The 25,276-nt window shown below is 41.9% G+C and overlaps 1 protein-coding gene across 1 annotated transcript in view; it reads right to left on the bottom strand.

Moving 5' to 3' along the window:
• Positions 1 to 17,434: 17,434 nt before the first annotated feature.
• The window catches only part of ABCC9 (ATP binding cassette subfamily C member 9), a 112,441-nt gene continuing 104,599 nt past the window's right edge, over positions 17,435 to 25,276 (bottom strand). The window contains exons 34-38 of the mRNA XM_029911674.1: positions 24,139 to 24,247; positions 23,806 to 23,909; positions 22,816 to 22,949; positions 22,418 to 22,480; positions 17,435 to 17,791 (exon numbers count right to left, since the gene is read on the bottom strand). Coding sequence (XP_029767534.1) covers positions 17,654 to 17,791; positions 22,418 to 22,480; positions 22,816 to 22,949; positions 23,806 to 23,909; positions 24,139 to 24,247 — 548 coding nt within the window. The 3' untranslated portion in view covers positions 17,435 to 17,653. The remainder of the gene's footprint in view (positions 17,792 to 22,417; positions 22,481 to 22,815; positions 22,950 to 23,805; positions 23,910 to 24,138; positions 24,248 to 25,276) is intronic.

The raw sequence follows: 25,276 nt of genomic DNA, 5'->3' as shown, positions 1-25,276 counted from the left end.
TGAACCCAGAATTATACCATCTTGTGCTGCACAGGGAACTGTACAGCATACACTCACAAAATTCGCCCCCTCCCTCAATGTGGAGAGAGAGATGCAACAGATTTCTGCCCCAAGTTATAATTTCTACACACTGGTTTTAGACAAAACAAGTGTATTAATTACAAAAGATAGATTTTAAGTGATTATAAGAAATAGCAAACAGATCAAAGCAGAGTATCTTAATAAATAAACAAAACTGCAAACGGAGCTAAACACACCAAATAGGATATGAATTAGCAAATTCTCACCCTGTGTGATAAACAGGCTGGCAGATTCTTAAGGTACAAGCTGCCTTGGCTTTCCCAGGTTTTCATACACAGGCTAGAGATCCCTCTAACCTGGGACCATCACTTCCCACAGTTCAGTTCTTGCCCCATAGGTGTTGGCAGGTGTTTTATTGTAGGGAGATTGAGGTCCCCTCATGATGTCATTGTCCCCTTTTATATCTTCTCCCCACTTGCTGGAAAGCTCTTTTGCTGTGACCTGGGTCAAACAGTTCACATTGTGTAGAGCTATCTCTGAGAGGTTTCTATTGTCGACAGTTCCTGGGGTAATTCTTGTGCTTGTGTGCATTTCCTCAATAAGCCATTAACATTGTTTGGCTTTTTTTACTGTTGTACCTGAAAGGTTGCTTGTGGGTGTTTTCAACCTCACAACATGTTTCAGTAACACATACATAGCCAAACTTCATAATTTCACATACAACGATAGCACATACAATCCAATGAGATATTACTGGCAAGTCTTTTAGAATGATACCTCACAAGGCACATTTTGTACAAAACATATCCTAATGACATGACAGTGGTGAATATTCAGGTGCCAGGGTGTTACACTCATGCGAAAACCGGTTCTCCTGAGATCTGCAATCCAATTTCACTTGTGACGTTAAGATAGTTTGGCTAAACATCAGAGGTGAAATTCTGGCTTCATTGAGGTCAATAGCAAAGCTCCCATTGACTTCAATGGAGCCAGTATTTCACCCTTGAACTGTTAGAAGCTTATCCAAAGTGAACTCAAATTCTGAACTTTTTGAGATTTGCCATTCAGTTAACTCTTTTAGTCATACATTCATTCCAGTTACCTAATCAGCTTATTCATCATGAATACATTGCATGATGCATTCAACCCTTTTTTCTCTGAACCCAGTTTCTCAGTGCTCTTGTTATTCATACGAGTTCACCAAATAGTTTGGACTAAGGATTTTCAACCAAACAGTTATTAATGAACAATTCAAATTGTGTGTGTGTATTCCTTCTTTGTGGTGTAGGAGTCATTGTTTAAGTCACATAGTATTATTGCTGTTCCCTGATTGGATGACTGAAACTTTTAAAACAGAAGAACAATAAAATAAAGAAGACCACAATTGAATAATGCCCACCAGGGAAGTTCAGCATTAAAATCTGGCCAGGACTGTGTAAGAACTTCACTACTGGAGGCTGCTGAAGGGAGACGCCATCACCCAGGCCAACCCCACCCTGCACCTTTTTAGACTCCCTTGTGGAACAGATGTTTCAGGCCAGAGGTCCAAAGCCTGGGCTGTACCATCCTATGCAGGAGGAATCCGTGCAATGAAACTAGCCCATCATCTCTAAATCAGCAATAGGCATAGGCATGGAATTTGGGAGAAATGGAATTTAGACTCCACCCTCCCAATCATACTTGTTGAACTCCTGTGTGCTGTTTAATTTCCATCTCCCTCTGCCATTGACTGTGTGACTGAATCTTTGAATGTAGTCATTGTACAATGATTTCCCACCCCTGTTTCCTGGAATGTGTATCAAAGTTCCACTGTGTTGTATTGCCTTTGTTTAAAGTGCTCTATTGATGTCCTTGCTCCCGATTCCTCAGTTTTAAATGAATCTTGGTAGAAAACACTATTTTACCTTTTTCAAAAACAATGTTAAAAGCAAACACTCTGACACTTGTAGAGCTTGTCATGCCAACAAAGACTCCTTGATCTTGAACTGACTTGGGTTCTAATCTATCCCAAATAATAAATAACAATAAAAACAACAAGGGAATGAAAGGCAAAAGATCCTACAATCAGGGTAAATGTTACAAAAGAACTTTTTTTTTAAAAATCCTACAGGAGCCATAATAAAACCCCAAATAAAATAAGACATAAAAACATCTCCAGCCTGTTCCAGGAAGATGCAGCAGAGTAACTCTGATTTATATCAGGGGTGAGTTTTTTCAAAGACACAGTGCAACATGCTGGATTTTTGAGTGATGCTGCTTTCAAGTGGCTACCCCACTGAGAGGACAAGAGACTTTTCATTAGCTGAAGGAGTTTTTCTTTAGCTCCAGTGGTGGAGACATGGATTTCTGCATTATTGAGAACCCTGTTTCTATTCCCAGCTCCCCATGTGTGTGGGTGATTTATATAGCAATGAAGTCTGCAGAATAGTTAGTTACAACATGCCTTTGAAAGGAGAGGACGCTGCCTCCTGTTCTCTCCAGATCATATCATGGAACAGCCAGCAATTCAAAGCCCTCTGATCTGAAGTGTGGTGATGGGAAATAGGGAAGCAGATGGCCCCTAAACAGAATGATTCAGCTGTGAAAATCCATTATATTCAAGAATTCTCAAAATGACTTATTCCTTGTCTCTGATAGAGGGCTCAGGGGTCACACATGGGGCTGCAATAAAAAGATGGGCCAAATTCAGTCAGGTACAATAAAGGCACACATAACCTTTAATCATAGGAGTGTGTAACCACCAGCACTGTCAAAAAACATGCAACATTTGAGCAAGTGTAAATAGGATAGTGAAGGGGAGGATGATGGTGCTGGACCATGTTGTTTACACTAAACTGCAGTAGTTCATTAGTTGCATAGTTAAATATTTTTGTCTCAGTTTAAGCGATATTTAGGTGTATAAGCTGGTACATTCAGAAAACCATCAATTAAATGAATACAGGGCTAACAACTTCCATAGGAATAATGATGAGACATACTTCTAGCATACTCTGACTGGCAATACTGATGATTTAATTTTAGGGCTGTCAGTTAATCGCAGTTAACTCACACAATTAACTCAAAAAAATTAATTGTGATTAAAAAAAATTAATCACAATTTTAATTGCACCGTTAAATAATAAAATACCAATTGAAATTTATTAAATATTTTGGATGTTTTTCAACATTTTCATAGATATTGTATTCTGTGTTGTAATTGAAATCAAAGTGTATATTATTTTTTATTACAAATATTTGCACTATAGAAATGATAAATAAAAGAAATAGTATTTTTCAATTCACTTTATACAAGTACTGAAGTGCAATTTTTTGTTGTGAAAGTGAAACTTATGAATGTAGATTTTTGTTTGTTTGTTAAATAACTGCACTCAAAAACAAAACAATATAAAACTTCAGAGCCTACAAGTCCACTCAGTCTTACTTATTGTTCAGCCAATCGCTAAGACAAACAAGTTTGTTTACATTTACAAGAGATAATGCTGCCTGCTTCTTATTTATGATGTCACCAGAAAGTGAGAACAGGCATTTGCATGGCACTTTTGTAGCTGGCACAGCAAAGTATTTATGTGCCAGATATGTTAAACATTCGTATGCCCCTTCATGCTTCGGCCACCATTCCGGAGGACATGCTTCCATGCTGATGACACTCGTTTAAAAAAAATGTGTTAATTAAATTTGTGACTGAACTCCTTGGGGAAGAATTGTATGTCCCCTGCTCTGTTTTACCATATATTTCATGTTATAGCAGTCTCAGATGATGACCCAGCACATGTTGTTCATTTTTAGAACACTTTCACTGCAGATTTCACAAAACGCAAAGAAAGTACCAATGTGAGATTTCTAAAGATAGCTAGAGCACTCGACCCAAGGTTTAAGAATCTGAAGTGCCTTCCAAAATCTGAGGGACAAGGTGTGCAGCATGCTTTCAGAAGTCTTAAAAGAGCAACACTCCAATGCGGAAACTACAGAACCCGAACCACCAAAAAATAAATAAATCAGCCTTCTGCTGGTGGCATCTGACTCAGATAATGAAAATGAACTTGTGTCCGTCCGCACTGTTTTGGATTGTTATCGAGCAGAGCCCATCATCAGCATGGACACATGTCCCCTGGAATGGTGGTTGAAGCATGAAGGGTTATGTGAATCTTTAGCGCATCTGGCATGTAAATATCTTGCCACTCTGGCTACGACAGTGCCATGTGAATACAATTTCACTCAAAAGTGAGAACAGGTAAACAATAAGTGGGCAGCATTATCTCCTGCAAATGTAAACCAACTTGTTTGTCTGAGCGATTGGCTGAACAAGAAGTAGGACTGAGTGGACTTGCAGGCTCTAAAATTTTACATTGTTTTATTTTTGAGTGCAGTTTTTTTACATAATTCTACATGTGTAAGTTCAACTTTCATGATAAAGAGATTGCACTACAGTACTTGTATTAGGTGAATTGAAAAATACTATTTGTTTTGGTTTTTTTACAGTGCAAATACTTGGAATCAAAAATAAATATAAAATGAGCACTGTACACTTTGTATTCTCTGTTGTAATTAAAATCAATATATTTTTGAAAATGTAGAAAACATCCAAAAATATTTAAATAAATGGTATTCTATTATCATTTAACAATGCAATTAATCTCGATTAATTTTTTTAATCACACAATTAATTGTGATTAATTTTTTTAATTACTTGATGGCTCTATTTAATGTATAAAGTATCTTTCCTGCCTAAGATTTCCAAACTATATAAAATGCTTTGATATATATAAAGTGATTTCATATACACACATAGAAATTACTTTACAGTCATGGGCTGGCTGGCCCGTTGAGGTATGCTGGCTAAGCCTTGCCCATGATTGAGCAGCTATCCCTCAGCATAACTGATGATCTGACAATTTAAGGTCTAATTAGTGACCCCAGCTGCGTGTAATGAAGATTAATTAGAAAGACTGTCCTGAGCTGTGATAGTGAAGCAGGGAAAGCACTAATTAAGTTGTATGAAGTGCCACCTGATAGAGCTGATGGAAGAGAAGATCCAAGGTTTGGAGACGCAGGTGGAAACTAGGGTTGAGTTTCAAAGGGGATTTGAGCAGATGATGGAGGGAAGGAAAGAGGAGGCTGAAGGGAAAACTCAAGACTTGCAGATGCAAGCTGGACTGAAGAACTCGGAGGGGAGGCTGCTGGGTGAGGGAAGTGGCCAGTGGAAGCATGTGACTACGAGAACCAGGCAGAGGAAAAGGCCGGCTAGTTAGGGTGAAACAGCTCAGGAACATGTTTGCTGAGCTGAAAAATGAAGATGGGGCACAGCAGGCTGTAACTGAAGGAGGGAGGATAAGGAAGAAGAGAAGAGCGGCTAGTCCTATAAGAAGAGGGGAAGAGCCAATGGAGATACCCAGAGTTCAGAGTCCCAGGAGGATACAGGATGACTCGCAGAAGATTGCAAGGCAAAATAAAAGACAAGAGGACTGTCAGCCAGCAGAAACAGGAGGAGGGGTGGAGAATTGTACCAACATCAGGAAGAGGCACGTCTACGTGGTTGGTGTGACGGGGCAAGGCCAGATGGCTATAGAAAAGTAGTGGGAGATAGATATATTAGCCCCAGGCTAAACAAAACCAGGATAAGTAAATGGCAGCTGCTCCAGGTCAATTAAGACACCTGGGGCCAATTAAGAGCTTTCCAGAAGGCAGGGAGGGATGCTAGGTTGATTGGGACACCTGAAGCCAATCAGGGGCTGGCTGAAACTAGTTAAAAGCCTCCCAGTTAGTCCGGTTGGCGCACAAGTCAGGTGGGCGCGCATGTCAGGAGCTGTGAGAAGAAGTTGCGCTGTTGGAGAGACTGAGCTGTACACACCATATCAGGCACAAGGAAGGAGGCCCTGAGGTAAGGGTGAAGTGGAGCTTGAGGAAGTGGGGGCTGCTGTGGGGAAGTAGCCCAGGGAATTGTACGTGTCCTGTTCCTAAAAGGTCAGCTACCATAGCTGATACTATTAGGGTCCCTGGGCTGGAACCTGGAGTAGAGGGCAGGCCCGGGCTCCCCCCCCTTTCTCCTCCCCCTGACTGGGAGACAACAGAGACTGTGCAAGGGAGGATAGCTTCTCCTCACCTCCCTTGCTGGCTTATGATGAAAATGGCTCAGTAGACTGTGACTCTTGTCTCTAGAGAGAAAAGGATTAAGTGGACAGTCACAGTGAGCCTCTGAGGCTAGTGAAATCTGCCAGGAAACACAGGACCCACAGGGACAAGGACAGAGCTTTGTCACACTGGTGACTCCCTACTAAGAAGAACAGACAGGCCTGTAACCAGAGCTGATCTGGAGAACAGAAGGGTGTGTGTGTGCTGTCTGCCAGGAGCTAAGATACATGATCTGGACCTGAGGCTGAAGAGGATTCTAATGAGAGGAGGAAAGAATCTACTGATTCTCCTTCACGTGGGAACAAATGATAGAGCCAGATTCTCACTTGAACATATCAAGGGAGACTATGCCAGGCTGGGGAAGATGCCTAAGGAAATGAAGGCTCAGGGGATCTTCAGAGGGATTCTACCAGTCCGTAGAGGAGGAGAATGAAGGCAGAACAGGATTATGATGATCAACAGATGGCTCAGGCAGTGGTGCTATATGGAGGGCTTTGGGATGTTTGACCACCAGGAGGCATTCATGGACAGAGGACTGTTCTTATGGGATAGACTCCATCTGACTAGGGAGGGAAATAGATTTCTGGGATGGAGGTTGGCACAACTGATTAAAAGAGCTTTAAACTAGGAACTTGGAGGAGACGGTTGCGAGATGCACATGTAATCTCCATGCCTGATTCTACCATTGAGCGGAAGGAAAATCAAGCAAGAACGTATACAGCAATCAAGAAAGAAACAGCAGTGGGTAGGAGAATGGCCATTAAGAGGAAAGACTACTTCATTGGTATCAGCACTAACAGTCAGGTAGGTGATACTGGCAGCAGAATGACTGTACCCAACTGGATGAGGAATGTCGGTGAAGCCAAGCAGAAACAACTAAGACGTTTGTACACCAATATAAGGAGCCTGTGTGACAAAATGGAGGAACTAGAACTACTGGTGCAGGACGTGAAACCAGATATTATAGAGATAATAGAAATATGGTGGAATAGTAGTCATTACTGGAGTACTGGTATTGAAGGGTATGTGCTGTTCAGGAAAGACAGAAATAAAGATAAAGGTGGTGGAGTAGCATTGTATGTTAATGATGAGGTAGACTATAAAGAAATCAGAAGTTATAAAATGGATAAGAAAGAATCTGTTTGGACTAAAGTCATTTTAGTGAAGAAAGCTACTAGAGGTTCACATGGGATAGTGCTTGGGGTATGGTACAGACCCCCAGGATTCGATCTGGATATGGATAGAGACCTTTTTAATGTTTTTAATTAAATAAATACTACTGGGAATTGTGTGATTATGGGAGACTTTAACTTCCCAGATATAGATTGGAGGACAAGTGCTACTAATAGTAATAGGGCCCAGATTTTCCTGGATGTGATAGCTGACAGATTTCATCACCAAATAGTCTCTGAACCAACAAGAGTGAGTCCATTTTAGATTTGGAATTTGTGAGTAGTGAGGCCATCATAGAAGAACTGGTTGTATGGGACAACCTTGGTTCGAGTGATCATGATCTAATTCAGTTTACACTAAATGGAAGGATAAACAAAACTAGATCTGCAACTAAAGTGCAAACTTTAAAAAATCAACGGAATTAGTTAGGGAAGTGGACTGGCTGAGGAACTCAAGGATCTGAATGTGGAGGAGGCTTGGAACTACTTTAAGTCAAAGTTGCAGAAACTATCTGAAGCCTGCATCCCAAGCAAGGAGAAAAACATTCATAGGGAAGGATTGCAGAACAAGATGGATGAGAAAGCATTTCAAACAGATGATTAAGCGAAAGCAGAAAGCCTACAAGGAATGGAAGATGGGGTGGATCAGCAAGGAAAGCTTCCCATTGGAAGTCAGAAAGTGTAGGGGTAAAATGAGAACTGCCAAAAGCCAAGCAGAGTTGGACCTTGAAAAGGGAATTAAAACCAATATAAAAAGTTTCTATAGCCATATAAATAAAAAGAAAACAAGGAAAGAAGAAATGGGGCTGCTAAACATTGAGAATGGGCTGGAGATTAAAGATAATCTAGGCATAGCCCAAACCTAAACAAATACTTTGCCTCAGTGTTTAATAAGGGTAATGATGAGTTTCGGGGTAGTGGCAGGGTAGCTAATGGAAATGAGAATGTGGAAGTACAAATTACCACAGACAAGGTGAAAGTCAAATTCAAACAGCTTCATGGGACTAAATCAGGGGGCCCAGATAATTTTCATCCAAGAATATTAAAGGAACTAGCCCATGATATTGCAAGACCGATAGCACAGATTTTTAATGAATCTGTAAATTCGGGGGTCGTACCCTATGACTGGAGAATTGCTAACATAGTTCCTATTTTTAAGAAAGGCAAAAAAAGTGATCCAGGAAACTACAGGCCTGTTAGTTTGATCTCAATTGTATGCAAGACCTTGGAATTAATTTTGAAAGTGAAAGTACTTAAGGACGAAGAGGTAAACAGTAATTGGGATAAAATACAACATGGTTTTACAAAAGGTAGATTGTGCCAGACCAATCTGATCTCCTTCTTTGGGAAGATAACTGATTTTTTTAGACAAAGGAAAGAACAAAAACACTGACCCAGGAACCTATCCTTGTAACAAAGCCCGATGCCAACTCTGTCCACATATCTATTCAAGTGACATCATCATAGGGCCTAATCACATCAGCCATACCATCAGGGGCTCGTTCACCTACACATCTACCAATGTGATATATGCCATCATGTGCCAGCAATGCCCCTCTGCAATGTACATTGGCCAAACCGGACAGTCTCTACGCAAAAGAATTAATGGACACAAATCTGACATCAGGAATCATAATACTCAAAAACCAGTGGGAGAACACTTTAACCTGTCTGGCCATTCTACGACAGACCTGCGGGTGGCTATCTTAAAACAGAAAAACTTCAAAAACAGACTCCAACGAGAGACTGCTGAGCTGGAATTGATATGCAAACTAGACACAATCAACGAAGGATTAAATAAAGACTGGGAATGGCTGAGCCATTACAAACATTGAATCTATCTCCCCTTGTAAGTATTTTCACACTTGCTTCTTATCAAACTGTCTGTACTGAGCTATCTTGATTATCACTTCAAAAGTTTTTTTTCTCTTACTTAATTGGCCTCTCAGAGTTGGTAAGACAACTCCCACCTGTTCATGCTCTCTGTATGTATGTATATATATCTCCTCAATATATGTTTCACTCTATATGCATCCGAAGAAGTGGGTTGTAGCCCACGAAAGCTTATGCTCTAATAAATTTGTTAGTCTCTAAGGTGCCACAAGTACTCCTGTTCTTTTTCCAGTAGATCTAATCTACCTGGATTTCAGTAAGGCATTTGATACAGTTCTACATGGGAAATTATTTGTTAAATTGGAGAAGATGGGGATTAAAATGAGAATTGAAAGATGGATAAGGAACTGGTCAAAGGGGAGACTACAGCTTGCCAGCCTTCCAGGATTGTCCTGGAGTCTCCAGGAATTAACGATTAATCATTAATTAAAGATTATGTCGTGATGAAACCTCCAGGAACACATCCAACCAAAATTGGCAATTCTAGGTCATACTGAAAGGTGAACTGTCAGGCTGAAGGGAGGTTACCAGTGGAGTTCCTCAGGGATCAATCTTGGGACCATCTTATTTTACATTTTTATTACTGACATTGGCACAAAAAGTAGGAGTGTGCTAATAAAATTTGTGGATGACACAAAGTTGGTAGGTATTGGCAATATGGAGGAGGACTGGAATATCATACAAGAAGATCTGGATGACCTTGAAAACTGAAATACCAGAAATGGGATGAAATTTAAGTGCAAAGTGCAAGGTCATGCACTTAGGGACTAACAACAAGAATTTTTGCTATACGCCAAGGACTTATCAGTTGGAAATAATAGGGTAGGAGAACTGTGTGGTGTATTCGTTGATCACAGGATGATTGAGCTGCCAATATGATGTGGCCGTGAAAAAGACTAATGCAGTCCTAAAATGCATCAGGCGAGGTATTTCCAGTAGCAGGGCCGGCTCCAGCATTTCTGCCGCCCCAAGCGCGCAAAAAAAGCCGCGATCGGCGGCGGCAGTTCAGCGGCAGGTCCTTTGCTCCTAGAGGGAGTGAGGGACCTGCCGCCCCCGAATTGCCGCAGGTGCCGCCCCTCTCCCTTGGCCGCCCCAAGCACCTGCTTGTTAAGCTGGTGCCTGGAGCTGGCCCTGTCCAGTAGAGACAGAGAAGTGTTAGTACCATTATACAAAGCACTGTTGAGACCTCATCTGGAATACTGTGTCCAGTTCTGGTCTCCCATGTTTAAGAAAGATGAATTCAAACTGGAACAGGTGCAGAGAAGGACTACTAGGATGATCTGAGGAATGGAAAACCTACCTTATGAGAGGAGACTCAAAGAGCTTGGCTTGTTTACCCTAACCAAAAGAAGGTGGAGGGGTGATCTGATTGCTCTCTATAAATACATCAGAGGGAAAAATACCAGGAAGGGAGAGGAGTTATTTAAGTTAAGCACCAATGTGGACACAGGAACAAATGGACATAAACTGGCCATCAACAAGGTTAGGCTTGAAATTAGATGAAGGTTTCTAACCATCAGAGGAGTGATGTTCTGGAACAGCCTTCCAAGGGGAGCAGTGGGGACAAAAAACCTAACTGGCTTCTAGACTGATCTTGATATGTTGATGCCAGGGATGGTATGATGAGACTGCTACAATGGCACGCAGCTGATCTGCAACTGCTCACAGCAAATATCTCCAATGGCTGGTGATGGGACTCTAGATGGGGAGACTCTGAGTTACTACAGAGAATTATTTCCCAGGTATCTGGCTGATGGATCTTGCCCACATGCTCAGGGTCTAACTGATCACCATATTTGGGGTCGGGAAAGAATTTCCCCCCAGGTCAGATTGGCAGAGACCCTGGGGGCGGGGGGGTTGCCTTCCTCTGCAGCATAAGGCGCTTGTGACTTGCTGGTTTAAACTAGTGTAAATAGTGGACTTGCTGTAACTTAAAGTCTTTAAATCATGAGTTGAGGACTTCAGTAACTCAGCCAGAGCTTAGTGGTCTATTACATGAATGAGTGGGTGAGGTTCTGTGGCCTGCAATGTGCAGGAGGTCCGACTACAGGATCATGATTTTCCCTTGTGACCTTAAAGTCTATTAGTCTATGAGCTGGGAACTCAGTAGATGAAGGAGGAAGACCCTGGAGGGAAGAACAGGGAGAGTTCTCTTCTGGGAAGAAACTAAGGAGGAAGTTAGACTGAGGGAGTTGAAGTCAAGCCCAGGAAGGGCAAAGGTCTTTTTGTTTGTGAAGTCTAGCTCAGAAGGGGAAAGGACTCTTTGTTTAGTGCTGAACCCCGGAAGAGGACTGAACTGTTGGGTGACCTGTCCAGAGGACTGAGCCACAGAAGGCCCAGTGAGAGAGTCCAGGGAAGAAACCAGTTGGGAGTGATCACTGTGGCCAAGACAGTGGCCACCAGAGGGGGTGTGATAGGTAAATTCCCCTACAACACCGTGTCCAGGCATGAGGGGTGCCTAGAGGTGAGGATGCATGTTTACATTTACCTATCATTGAAATGCAGCCACCTCTGGGACGATACATGGCAACTGTTTAATTGCACACTGAGTTATTATGTAACAATCCATGGCAGGAAGTGAGGGAAAAACACTGTATCTAATCTAAATTATGGAGACACATTTAGGCAAGCTGAATGTAATGACCCCCAAATGAACCCCAATGTTTTAAAATTATTTCTAATGACAAGTGATTAACAGTTCAGTTTTGTAATCCAGTCAAAAGATGAATGAACACTCTAGATACATAATAAGCTTCCGTGGGGAAGGGTCCATTATATTTGTATATATATTGTTTAGCATGATGGGACCCCAATACCACAAATATTACTACTACTACTACTAATAATAATAAATAAACAAAAAATAAGTATGCAGTAAATAGACTTTTCTAAAAGTCTCTCTTCTTTTGGAGGATTATGTATGGAAACAAGTATCGGGGGTAGCTGTGTTAGTCTGTAGCCACAAAAATAACGAAGAGTCCGGTGGCACATTAAGACTAACAGATTTATTTGAAGTGGGTTTTTTACCCACGAAAGCTTATGCCTAAATAAATCTAGTAGTCTTTAAGGTGCCACTGGACTCCTTATTATTTTTAATGTATGAAAAGATATCTGAATTTGACACCTTTATACAGGCCAATACCCTGAGCTCTAACCATGCTTGCTAAAACAGGTTTGGCCTATTGCCAATTTGTAAGAGTCAAAGTCCTTTTGTCTCAGAAATTGGTGATATTAATCAGCAATGCTTTACAGAGCTCAGTCCTGGCAAAGAAAAGTCAGACTAATAACATCACAATGGGGTAGTTAATCATGGCTTTTGGATGACATTGATAAAATTGATTTGCAATTTTGTTTTGTTGTTTTTAGATTTTTTTTTTTTAGAATGCTTTTAGCACTGTAATGAAATTGGTGCACTTCCAAAAGAAATAAAGGAATTTCACTGTCTTGCTTTAATTCGGATTAGAGAATTTACATAATATACAGCAGTTTGATTTCAAATGAAATTTTCCAAAGGATTTGATTCAAAATTAAAACAGCAAATAGAGTTAGCTCATATGTTTCACACACATCCTGGGATGATTATTGCTTCAGAGAAACTTAGTTAGTAGCAAGGTTATTTCATTAATAATAGAAATTAGACCTAAAACGTTTAATGTGTTTATGGCTCAGGCCCATAGCCCTTGCTTGGGGAAAACTATTGACTTCAATTACCCAGTTATGTATTTTCACAGTTGATTTCAATTTGTCAATTCCATTGTAGATTTCCATTTCCAGTTAAACATGGCAGGTGTGCTGAACTTCGTCATTAAGAAAGCTATTTTCTTCATATGCAGAGTTTCTCCATATGTGGTGGTATGAAAATTGTATCCCACATATGCCTGTATCTCATTATGTCTGTACCACCACTATCATCAGATTCTAGTCTAACCTCCTGTAAAACACAGGGCATAGAACTTCCCCAAAATAATTCCTAGACTATATCTCTTGAGATGTTTTTCTGTCTTGATTTAAAAATTACCAGTGATGAGTTCACTCTGACCCTTAATACGTTGTTCCAATACTTAATGACTTTCATTGTTAAAAATGTACGCCTTATTTCTGGTCTGAATATATCTAGCTTCAACTTCTAGCAATTGCACCTTGTTGTACCCTTGTCTGCTAGACTGTAGAACCATTATTAAATATTTGTTCCCCATGTAAATACTTACTGACTATAATTAAGTCAGCCCATAACCTTTTCTTTGTTGAGATAAGTAGATTTAGCTTTTTGAGTTTGTCACTATAAGGCATGTGTTTTAGTCCTTTAATCATTCTCATGTTTTTTCTCTTAACCCTCTCCAATCTATTAACCCCTTCTTGAACTGTACGCACCAAAACTGGACACAGTATTCCACCAGCAGTCACACCAGTACCAAATATAGAGGTACAATAACTTCTCTACTCCAACTCGCAATTCCCCTGTTCATCCAAGGATTGGGTTTCTCTTTTGGCCACAGCACCACACTGAGGTCAAGTTCAGCTGACTATCTACCATGACCCCCAAATCTTTTTCAGTCACTGCTTCCCAGGATAGAGTCCTCCATTGTGTAAGTATGGCCTACATGTTCCTAGGTGTTCACATTTATACCTAGCCATATTAAAAGACATATTGTTTGCTTGTGTTCAGTTTACCAAATGATCCGTATCTATCCGAATCAGTGATCTCTCCCCTTCATTATTTACCACTCCCCCAACTTTTGTGTCATTTGCAAACTGTCAATGATGGTTTTATGTGATAAAAATGTTAAATAATGTAGAGCCAAGAACCAGTCCCTGTGGGACCCGACAGGAAACGTATCCAGTTGATGACTATTCCTCATTTACAATTACATTTTGAGACCTAACAGTTAGCCAGCTTTTAATTCATTTGGTGTGTGCCATATTAATTTTATATCATTCTAGTTTTTTAATCAAAATGTAGTGCAGTACCAACTCAAACGCCTTACAGAAATCGAAGTATATTATGTCATCACTATTACCTTTATCAACCACACTTGTAATCCCATTTAAAAAAATATCATGTTAGTTTAACGGGATCTATTGTCCATAAGCCTATGTTGATTTACATTAATTACATTATCTTTATTTCATTATTTATTAGTTGAACCCTGTATCAGGCATTACATTATTTTGCCCAGGATTGATGTCAGGCTGACAGGCCTATGACTACCCAGATTACTCCTCCCTCATCCTTCTTTTATGTTTATTTTTTAAATTTCCTTTCTTCCAGTCTTATGGAACTTCCCCAGTGTTCCTAGACTTATAAAAATTAACATTAAAAGCCCTGAAAGCTCCTCAGCCAGCTCTTTTAAAACTCTTGAAAGCAAGTTTCTAGACCTGTTGATTTAAAAATGTCTTTAGTAGCTTCAGTTTAACATCCTCCAGGGATACTGGTAAAATGTAAAGAGTGTTATTATGTGATGAGACAATATTATCAGTTTCCCCTCCCCCCCAACAGTAACACCATATTTCCTCCTATATGTTATCAAGACACAGCAGGAGCGTAGTGTGTGAATTTATCATTCAGTCACTTCACAACAAAGTTTAAGAGAAAATTGCTTTAGAAATAAAAAACATTCACTGAAATCAAGCAAGTGAGCAATTGATTGCATCTAAAGAATGCAAAGACTTGGCTGTATGTACTGAAAGTTGGTAACTGTCAAATAATTGCATACATACAGTAAGATAGCATGATTCACTAGGCTTAAGAAACATAAGAACAGCCATCCTGGGTCAGACCAAAGGTCCATCTAGCCCAGTGTCCTGCCTTCCGACAGTGGCCAATGCCAAGTGCCCCAGAGGGAATGAACAGAATAGGTAATCACCCGGTGATCCATCCACTGTCACCCATTCTCAGCTTCTGGCAAGCAGAGGCTAGGGACACTATCCCTGCCCATCCTGGCTAGTAGCCATTGATGGACCTATCCTCCATGAATTTATCTAGTTCTCTTTTTAACCCCGTTATAGTCTTGGCCTTCACAACATCCTCTGGCAAAGAGTTCCACAGGCTGTGCTTTGTGTGACAAAATACTTCCTTTTGTTTGTTTTAAAACTGCTATTAATTTCATTGGGTGACCCCTAGTTCTTGTATTATGAGAAGAAGTAAATAACACTTCCTTATTTACTTTCTCCACACCAGTCATGATTATATAGACCTCTATCACAGTGTAAGCAGAGTCAGGATGAGCTCTACCCTGACATCTGGTGGTGAATTGTGGTGAGTTGTGGAAAAGAACTTCAGGGGCTGATCTTGTTTGCATAGGCACACTCACCCCGCCTAGCATGAGCCCACAGCAGCCCAAATGGTCACTTTGGCTGCTGTGGGATCCCCAATTTCTCTGTTATTGGTGCAGGAAGAATAAAGTGTTACCCTGATTATGTGAATCAAGGACAGTGGAACTGTTTTATGACAGAGGGACTCACCATCAACGAAGTAGCACTCGCTAGACAAGGAACATGAGTTCCAAAACCCAGTGAATTGAGAGAGGTTGGGTACAGGCAGTTGTGCCTGGTGGTGTGGGCCCCTTTTGAGGGCCTGCAACATTAACTGCACTGCCTCCTCTCTCCACTGTGGAATATCAGAGCTAATTTTGATTCCAGTAGGAGTCTAGTTACAGGCTGCTGAGCTGAATTCACTTTGGGCCAATGGTGCACCAGCACTGAGGTTCCCCTACTACAAGTTGAAATCACTAAGTTCTGTGATAAGTAGTGGCAGGGACATGAAGATCTATTGCTGAGTGGCTGGTGGAGTGGCTGGCAGAGCACTTTGCGGGGTGGTTGGAGCGGCTCATGGAACGGCAAGTGGAGTAGAGCAGAGCGGCTGGCGGAGCAGAGCAGTTTGTGGGATGGCTGGAGCAACTCATGGGATGGCTGGTGGAGCGGAGCGGCTGGTGGAATGGCTCGTGGTGAAGGCTGCAGCAGAACCCCACAGAGAGGTGGGGCAGTTGCCCTTGGACCACGTAAGGTGCCCCTTAACACCCTGGAAGGTTAAACTCTGCAGATAAACTTTTAAACTCTGGGAATGTACTGACCAGGGACAGAGACTTTTGGGTTGTTGGACTTTTGGGACTTTGGGGGATTTTTTGGGTTGTTGGACTTAAGACCCTGATGGGAAAAGGACACTGCCAAACTTACTTGGGGGTGGGTCTTTTGCTCATGGTTTGTGTTATGAATCCTGTTTGTGGTGTTTTCCCAACATAATGCTGCATTGTTTCCTTCTTTTATTAAAAGGATCTCGCTACACTCAGACTCCGTGCTTGCTAGAGGCACCCGGGGGGCGGTATGTAATTGTCCCAGGTCACTGGGTGGGGGCTCCAGCCTGTTTTGCATTGTGTTATTGAAACAGAACCCCTAGATACTGAACCCAGCCCTTGTTGCTGCCAACTCAGATGGGCAGAAGGGTTACAACAGGGATTGGCAACCTTTGGCACGTGGCCCGCCAGGGTAAGCACCCTGGCGAGCCGGGCTGGTTTGTTTACCTGCCACGTCAGCAGGTTCGGCCGATCACGGCTCCCACTGGCCGTGGTTCGCCACTCCACGCCTCTTGGATTTAGGAGCCTAACATGAGGCTTTGAAAATACTGAGCTTCATTTTTACTTTATAACATCTCAGCTCTTCCATTTGACATTGTCTTGCCATCGCCATTAGGAAGAGCAGATTCCTGCCTCATCCCGACAGTACACCAGCATGTAATGAAAAAATGCACGTGCATAGGAAAGAGAGTGAGAGCCATTATAACATAAGGGAAGCCTTGCTAGAGGCTAAGCATCTCTGTGGATGGTAACCACCGCAGCACTTAAAAGATGGCATTATTTCACATGCGCAAGTTAGAACAAAGTGGAGGAGAGGAGAATTTCTGTTTTTGGATTCTGCTACATTATGCTTTCAAGGGAAGATTTTTATCCTTGGCTTACAAAGATACTTTGGCAGGCAAAGCTTGTCTGTGGAATGCATCAGATCACACCAAGTGTCATGTAGTTATTTTTTTCCTAGGGGAGGATACCCTGGAGGCCCTTTAGCTCTCTTGATAAACTAAACCATGTGATCACTGGTTCTAGTGTAACATATGCCATTCCTAAAAGCAGCAAATGCTTTTGCTCATTACAAGAAAGAAAAATGCCATCAATGACTCCCAAGGAAAATGCCAAACTCCCAAGAAATCAAACTGTTGCAAACTGTTGCAAATGTGTGTGTGGGAAGTTTAATGGCATTTGGTACAGTGACACTTTTTGCTTTGAGGCATACATGGATTGCAATGGGTTTTATTATTTAAAGATAGAAACATGAAGAAAAAAAACCTTTGAAAAGGCTAATGTGATACTACATTGAATAGAAAATATTTGGATTTCGTTTGTTTAAAAATCAGCTATTAAAAATACAGCATGCGATTTAGTGACTCTTCACATGTCAGCCCGGACAAAAGAAGCAAAGATGCCATCTTCCCGAGACAGCAGGTTCTCTGGTGTGTCATTCTCCAAAATATTCCCTCGTTTCATGACAATGACCAGGTCAGCAGTCAGAATAGTGTGGACCCGATGCTGTGATAAAACAAAAGCATACAGAAATTCTCATTATAATAATAGCCTTCATTTAGGACCTGATCTAGTAAAGTCAATGGTAGGAGTTCTATTGTCTTCTGTGAGTTTTGGATAAGGTCCTATTCAGTAACTTTAATCCCAAGGGATCTCAAAGCGCTTTACAAGCCATGGCCCTGAGCCTGAAAATACATATGCAGATGCTTAACTTTCTGTATGTGAGATGCCCCTTTGAACTCAATGGGACTGCTCAGATGCGTAAAGTTAAGCATGTTCATGAGTGTCTGCAAGATTGAGCCGCATGGTGTTGAACAGCTCCTGAGAGGTTCAGAATATACTCAGTGCTCATTGATTCAATAAAAATTCTTAGCACTCTCCATGATTGGGCCCTGTGGAACTGGCCATTTGGAACTAAACTCATGGACGTGGTTCCAGGCATAACCCCTGCTATATATAGGTACAGGATCACTGATATACACCTTCCTCTTTGGGATGCCTTGATCAAGGACACGGACAAATTGTACTCATAAAAAGTACCATTTGTTTTTTCTGTGATCATGCAGATTAGATGAGGCTTTGAGTTTTATGTTTCTATTAAAACCACACAAACTGCATGGAATCAAATTCTTGTGCCAGAGAGAGAATTGAGAGCTGGGTTGATGCTGGTGTGATTTGGACTTGTCATTTCAGGCAAGGCTGAATCTTACACCAGTGGGTCTCAACCAGGGGTACGTGTACCCCTGGGGGTACACAGAGATCTTCCAGGGAGTACATCAACTCATCTAGATATTTGCCTGGTTTTACAACAGGCTACATAAAAAGCACTAGTGAAGTCAATACACATTAAAATTTCATACAGGCAATGACTTGTTTCTACTGCTCTATGTACTATACATTGAAATGTAAGTACAATATTTACTTTCCAGTTGATTTATTATAATTATATGGTAATAATGAGAAAGTCAGCAATTTTTCAGTAATAGTATGCTGGGACACTTTTGTATTTTTATGTCTGATTTTGTAAGCAAGTAGTTTTTAAGTGAGGTGTAACTTGGTGGTACACAAGACAAATCAGACTCCTGAAAGGGGTACAGTAGTCTGGAGAGGGTTGAGAGCCACTGATTTATACCACTAATCTGTGTCATCTGGCCATTCCCAAGGGAAGAGTTCACTTACACTTGGACTGACTCATGTGTCCTGCACCAAGTCCAAGGGTATGTTTACACCCAGCCGCTGGTTCGGCGGCTGGGAATCGAAGTTCTGGGTTCGACTTATCGCGTCTTGTCTGGACGCGATAAGTCGAACCAGGAAGTGATCGCCGTCGACTGCGGTACTCCAGCTAGACAAGAGGAGTACCGCGGCGTCGATGGGGGAGCCTGCCTGCCGCGTGTGGACCGAGGTAAGTTCGAACTAAGATACTTCGAACTTCAGCTACGTTATTCACGTAGCTGAAGTTGCGTACCTTAGTTCGAATTGGGGGGTAAGTGTAGACCAAGCCCAAGAGGCAACAATAGCATTAAGGGAATAAAGAGTTTGTTTCTTTACTTTAAATGCATTTTTTTTGTTTTGTTTTTGTGAATTTAGCACTGGTGCATGAGTGACAGTGCTGGAGAATGAATGAACTCTGCCATTTAACCATAGAACACTAAAAATGGTAGTGCAAGTTCTTCCCCATGCTGTCCTACCAGTATATCTCAACCCCAATCTGGAAGGGCATCCTTAGGGATGAGATGGTAGTTCAGTTTCCAGGCTAATTCAGTCCTTGGTCTCTCTTCTGAGACTGCCAACAAAAGTGTCATTTGTGATGTGGACTATTGTCCACCAAGATCTGGACAGACATATGCAACTCATTTCAGATATTATTTTCAAAAGCAATTATTTATTAAGTAGTTAATTATAATTTGTATTACTATGTTATTAGTAATTACTCTATTAAAGATTAGTGCATTCATTAAAGCAGGATTTTGGACTTAATAAACACAAACAACATTTGAAAGTACTAGAATGCAATGAATGGCCTTTTGTACTGTCATCTCAAAGCAGTAGAATGGTAGCAGAGCTAAGATAATTAAAGAGCTAAAGGGAACTACCAGAGAGCCAGAAGTCTTGCGAGCAGTGTGACTGAGAGAGTCTACTTGTTAGTCTTCACCAAAGTGGTGAAGAGGCCATCCTCTTTGAGGAGCAAGTTTGAAGCAGAATCACACTCAGCTAGAACACCTTCGGAAAGGACTAACACAATGTCTCCATCCAAGATCTGAGACACTCGGTGCTGAAAAGAAGAACAGGTAGGTGGGGAGAAAAAATAGGAGGAAGGATCAGCCACAAAGGAAGAAAGAACGTGAAGCCAACTGAAGGAAAATGCTTTGTGAAGAACAGGAAAGCCAAATAAGTAAATGCTATTTTTCTCCAAACAGCGATGTGGAAAACAGAAGGCCATAGACAAGCAGTATTTTAGTGAGAGAAACAGTACAAATCAGACATGAATTGAAATGACAGTTTTATGAATGGGAATTTGTTTGTTACTGGTGTGTTATGCTTTTATGGATCTGAGGTTCTTAAAGCATGTTATACATGAGCTAGATTAAGTGATTTTCCTAAGATATCACAATGAGTCACTGCTACAACTGGAAACAGAACCCAGTAGAGCTGACTCCAATCTTGCGAGCTAACCAATCGATCATACCCCAGACAAAGCAAGTGAAACAGCTGTTGAAGCAAAAATTTATTTCGCACACAAAACATCTGACTGCCAACTAAGCACATCACAGGGTGGAATTACTTTAAGGTCTCTTTAATATATATATATATATATTTTAGAGTCAGAGTTTATGGCCAAAAGGAAGCACCAGATCAAGTAGGGCATGTCTACACAACCACTTAATGTATGATAAACTGAGGTGTAAATCTACAGCATTCCACACACTAACTGTCCACGTGGGCTCCGCTGCTGCACACTATATGTTCCCTAGTGAGCACTAATGTACAGGGGTTTATCGCAGTATGTCAAAGCATACTAGAGAACTTTTAGTGCTCATCAACAGGGTCCACATGGACAGTTAGGGCATGGCTGTGATGAAGCAGAGAAACCACCCACTAGCACGGAAAGGGTTAAAGAGAGCCTTTGAGCCCAGCTAGCCCCGCCCAATTCTACCTGCAGCCAATGCCAGACCTGGAGGGGGGAGAAAAGGAGGGAGCCTGACTCAGTTTGGGGCTGACTGGCAAAGAGGCAGGAGCTAGCTGCCTCCCTACCTTACGGGAAGGATCACTAGCTTGCCAGCCAAGGCAGCCACCAGGAACCAAGCACCGTCTTCCTGGCCAAAGGAGAGGGAGAAAGAGGCCTAGGAGCACCCGCCTGAGAGGAACCGGGTGACCAAAGTGCAGAGACCTTGTGGGGGTTCTGACCCCACCAAACTTATGGCTTCTCTGACCGGAGGAACCAGGGACTGCAGCAGGACTCCACCCAGGGTCCACGAAGGGGCACTACTAGAGATAAGCCACAACTGCAACTTGGACTATGGGGCCATGCACCACACCGAAGGGGCAACAGTAGGAAGTAGCCCAGGGCAGTGGATGCAGACTCCCCACTGGGAGATCCCCTACTTAGGGGTTGACATACACAGGGCCCTTGGCTGGGACCCAGAGAAGCGGAAGGACCCGGGTCTCCCTACCCCATCCTACCTTAAAGACTGAGGCACCTTGATCACAGAAGGAGAGTGCTGGAAGTCCAGTACTCCAACCACTAGGCTGCCTGGCCTTCCAAGCCCCCTGTTACAATGGCACACTGGCGCGCTGTAGATTTACACCCCAGATTGCTACACAGAAAGTGTGTGTGTGTGTAGACGTGCCCATAGTCTGGCTCTCTACACATCACAGGCCACTAAACACTGCCCTGCCACCTCCACACAAAGCCCAACAAACAGAATTAGACCAAAGTATTACAGCCCAGAAGAGTTACAGGCGGAGAACAGGAGGAATCAAGGTACAACAGTGCCTGAGGCTCCTGCAATGGCAGTGGTCTTACATATGTACAGAAGCCCTGGCCTATACATTGGCACCTACAGCTGATTGAAAAACAAGAGGGGAAGTTACAAACAATTAGCTGAAAACATTTTCTTGTTTTTCGTTGAAATTTGAATATTTTCCACTTCTTCAATTTTTAAAACCACGATAATAAAACAAAGGCGTATGGGGAGAGAACAATCCAATTTGAGACACTGCACTGAAAAGCCTTTAAAGTCACAATTCATGTTACAGTTGTAGAAACTAGCGATGGGTCTAAGCAGCAAATTTCAAATCCAGATTTTGAACTAGCCCCAAACTTCGGTGGTGGTAGGATCCAGTGTTTTAATTTGAGCTGAGTAGAGAGATTAAGCTCAATGGGAAAATTTGTAATGGGATCCAGATTCCAATGCCAAACTCCACTGCAAAGTTCTGGTTGTTCAGATCTGAGAGTTTTCACTTGGCCCACCTTACAGATAGAAACTATTTGCAAAACTGTGGAACCAAATGCAGGTTTGAGCCTGTGTCTTAGTTTTATTTTCATAGCAATAATTAATTGGTGAAAAGCAAGTATAGCGGCTGCAAGAATGAGGAAAGTGGGGAGGGGCATCTGCTGGAGTCGATACTTACTGCTATCGTTACAACTGTGCGGTCCACAAAGGCAGTCATCACAACCTTCTGCAAAATGTTTTCCTGTCAAGAAAAAGGTTCAACAGTTATTCAGTTCTCTTACACACTATGTGCCCTTCACCGTCAAAGACTCAGGACCGTACAGTATATTGCATTCTGTCTTTGTGGTAGACGCTCACTGATGCGATGCAACACAGCTTGGTAGCAGGATTCTTCTTTAACCCTCTCCCCTCACCACAGAAATAAAAATTAAAAACAAAATAACTGAAAGATAAAAAGACAAGTTATCATGAATGACCGCTAGGGAAGACAGTAACAACTTCTTGCTCTCGACTTCCAATTTCTTTTTGCCTCTTAAAAGGCAAAGCAAGTAGCAGCAATGTAACTGATATACTCACTGTGGCCATGTCAATAGAAGCCGTGGCTTCATCCATGATGAGAATGCTGCTCTTGCGAACAAAGGCTCTGGCCAGACAGAAGAGCTGTCTCTGCCCCACACTGAAATTCTCTCCCCCTTCTGTTACCACCGCATCTGTAACATAGTTAGCTTTAAGGATTATGCCATCTAAATGCTGTCGTCTCAGGGTTTTATTCAGTTGCCCATACAAACGAAAGAGCAAATCAATATCACAACTGACTTTCAATGTACACTATAAAATCTCCGTGTAAGAGCTGTTCAAACATCAGTAATACCCCTGAAAAATACAATGATGAGTGTTGGAATGAAGTGGTATTGAGGAAACTGAACCCAGCTGTTGGGACCATCACCATGAGGACAATAGACCATCTCACATGATCATGGAGTAAGGAGTTAACATATTTGGGAAGGCCTAGTGTTATGTTTTAATAATATGGAATGTGTATAATTGGTTTTCCTTCATGAACCAGACCTGGAATGCAAAGGGAAATGCTCGATCAGTGACATAATTAGGAGATACAGCTGTTGGAGCTTCATTTGGCAATCAGAGAGTTGCTGCCGCAAGACTAAAAGCTTTTAACCCTTTGACAACTGGTCCCCCCACCCCACCTGTTGATGTGCCACATCAATATTTCACTGAAATAATAGAAATAGAAAGCTAAAACATCATTCAGCAGCACAACATGTACATTTCTCTGGTATACTGTTGGAATGTTCATCAGGGCCCAGATCCTGAAAGATATTTAGGTATCTAATGTTAAGCATCTAAATACGTCTTAGGATCTGGGCCCAAGTGCCTGACATCCTTTACAGGGAGGCTCAAAGTATAGAATCCATTGTACAGTTCGCTCCCCTTGTCCTACAGAGAGACATCAAAAAGTCAAACTGTTTCTTTTTAGCTATACATGGATGTGGCTCTTTTTTAAGGGTTGGCATAGATTCATGGGTACTTGGCCTTGTTCAAACATACCAAGACCTCCTGGCAATGATTTGACCATGTTCTTCAGCTGAGCAATCTCCAGAGCTTCCCAAAGCCTATCATCAGTGCACTTGCACTCTGGATCCAAATTAAAGCTGCAGGGGAAAGAGTGACAAAGTATTGTTATATTCCAGCATCCTGGCCTATTCCCAGGCCACATTGTGGTATTATGTTACTAGAGCTCTCTGAGAAGATTGTGGAACCAGCAATAGGAATTTAAGGTCCCCACCCTTGCATATCACCCCATCCCATAGCTACTTCTGTGGTACCATCTCCCATGCACACCCCCATGCAACCCTAGCGGTCGTGAGAATGGATACCTACCGAATGGAACCACTGAACAGTATGGGGTCTTGGAGAATAATTGAGAGTCTGGAACGGAGGGTATGCAGGGGCAGTTTACAAATGTCTATTCCATCAATCACAATCTTCCCTGTTTGAAATGACACACAAAGTGAGGACATCACAAGCATCATACTGTTTGTACGAAGCATACGGAAAGATTAAACATAACTGCCTGCATTCCTTCAGCTGTTTATGGCTCTATAAACATGTGGAAGGTGCTCATCTATAATAACACAACCCAGAGGAAAACAGGCGTATTGATGCCCTGTTGTCTCTCTTTCTTTCTTCTTCTTTTCTTTTTTTCCCCCTTCTTCCCTTAAAGGACATATTTTGCTTCCATGCTGCATGATTGATGATGCCATTAAAAGGATAATTTAGTGTGAGCACCCTCAGATCTACAGCCAAATAGAGGAAGAGAGAACAAGAGGAGGTAATGTAGTTGTCATATTTTGGCCTCTTCTGGGCCCACTGACTTCAGTCAGAGTAGGATTGGGTCCTTTGTTTCAAATTTATGCCAGTTTATTTTGTGCAGTGCACTCAAGTAGCCATAATATGAAATATCAAAGCACACCTAGAACTTTAGAAAGATTTATCTAAACTGAGTGACTTTTTCACAAGAGGTGGCTGAGTAAATTAAGAATATGTCCAGCTTTCAGGCATTTTAATCCCATTAGTGTCAGTTTCCATAGATCAGTGTCTTCTAAGGATAGGGTAAAGAGATGAATTACAATGCATATTGTTCAGCTACCATAAGTGTAATGGGAACAAATTGCATTAATCACCCTGCAGCCCCGGCAAGTCAGTCCAATAAAGGAAGCTGCATGTAACAGCTGGAATACTCACTAACGCAAAGGGGATTTCATCACCACATCAGTGCCTGTATGGGTTTCACCTGGAAAATTGCCATGTGGTGTGTGAGGTGTGGCAACATTTGGCATTTAGAGAAAAAAAAAAAATTACAGGCCAGATTGTGACCAGCTGCTCTGCAAGTAGGAAAAGATGAGAAGAGCATAAGAAGTCTCTTTCCTTAAATCCATGCACAGCAGCCAGGTACAAGTGCATCCCCTGAGCTTCCCAGAGCACAGGAACTGTGGGGGGCAGGTGTGTAGAAGGGACT

This window comes from Terrapene carolina, unplaced genomic scaffold (assembly GCF_002925995.2).
Source record: "Terrapene carolina triunguis isolate 2854851 unplaced genomic scaffold, T_m_triunguis-2.0 Scaffold112, whole genome shotgun sequence".
Classification (NCBI taxonomy): domain Eukaryota; kingdom Metazoa; phylum Chordata; order Testudines; family Emydidae; genus Terrapene; species Terrapene triunguis.
This window is presented reverse-complemented; position numbering and strand designations above follow the sequence as displayed.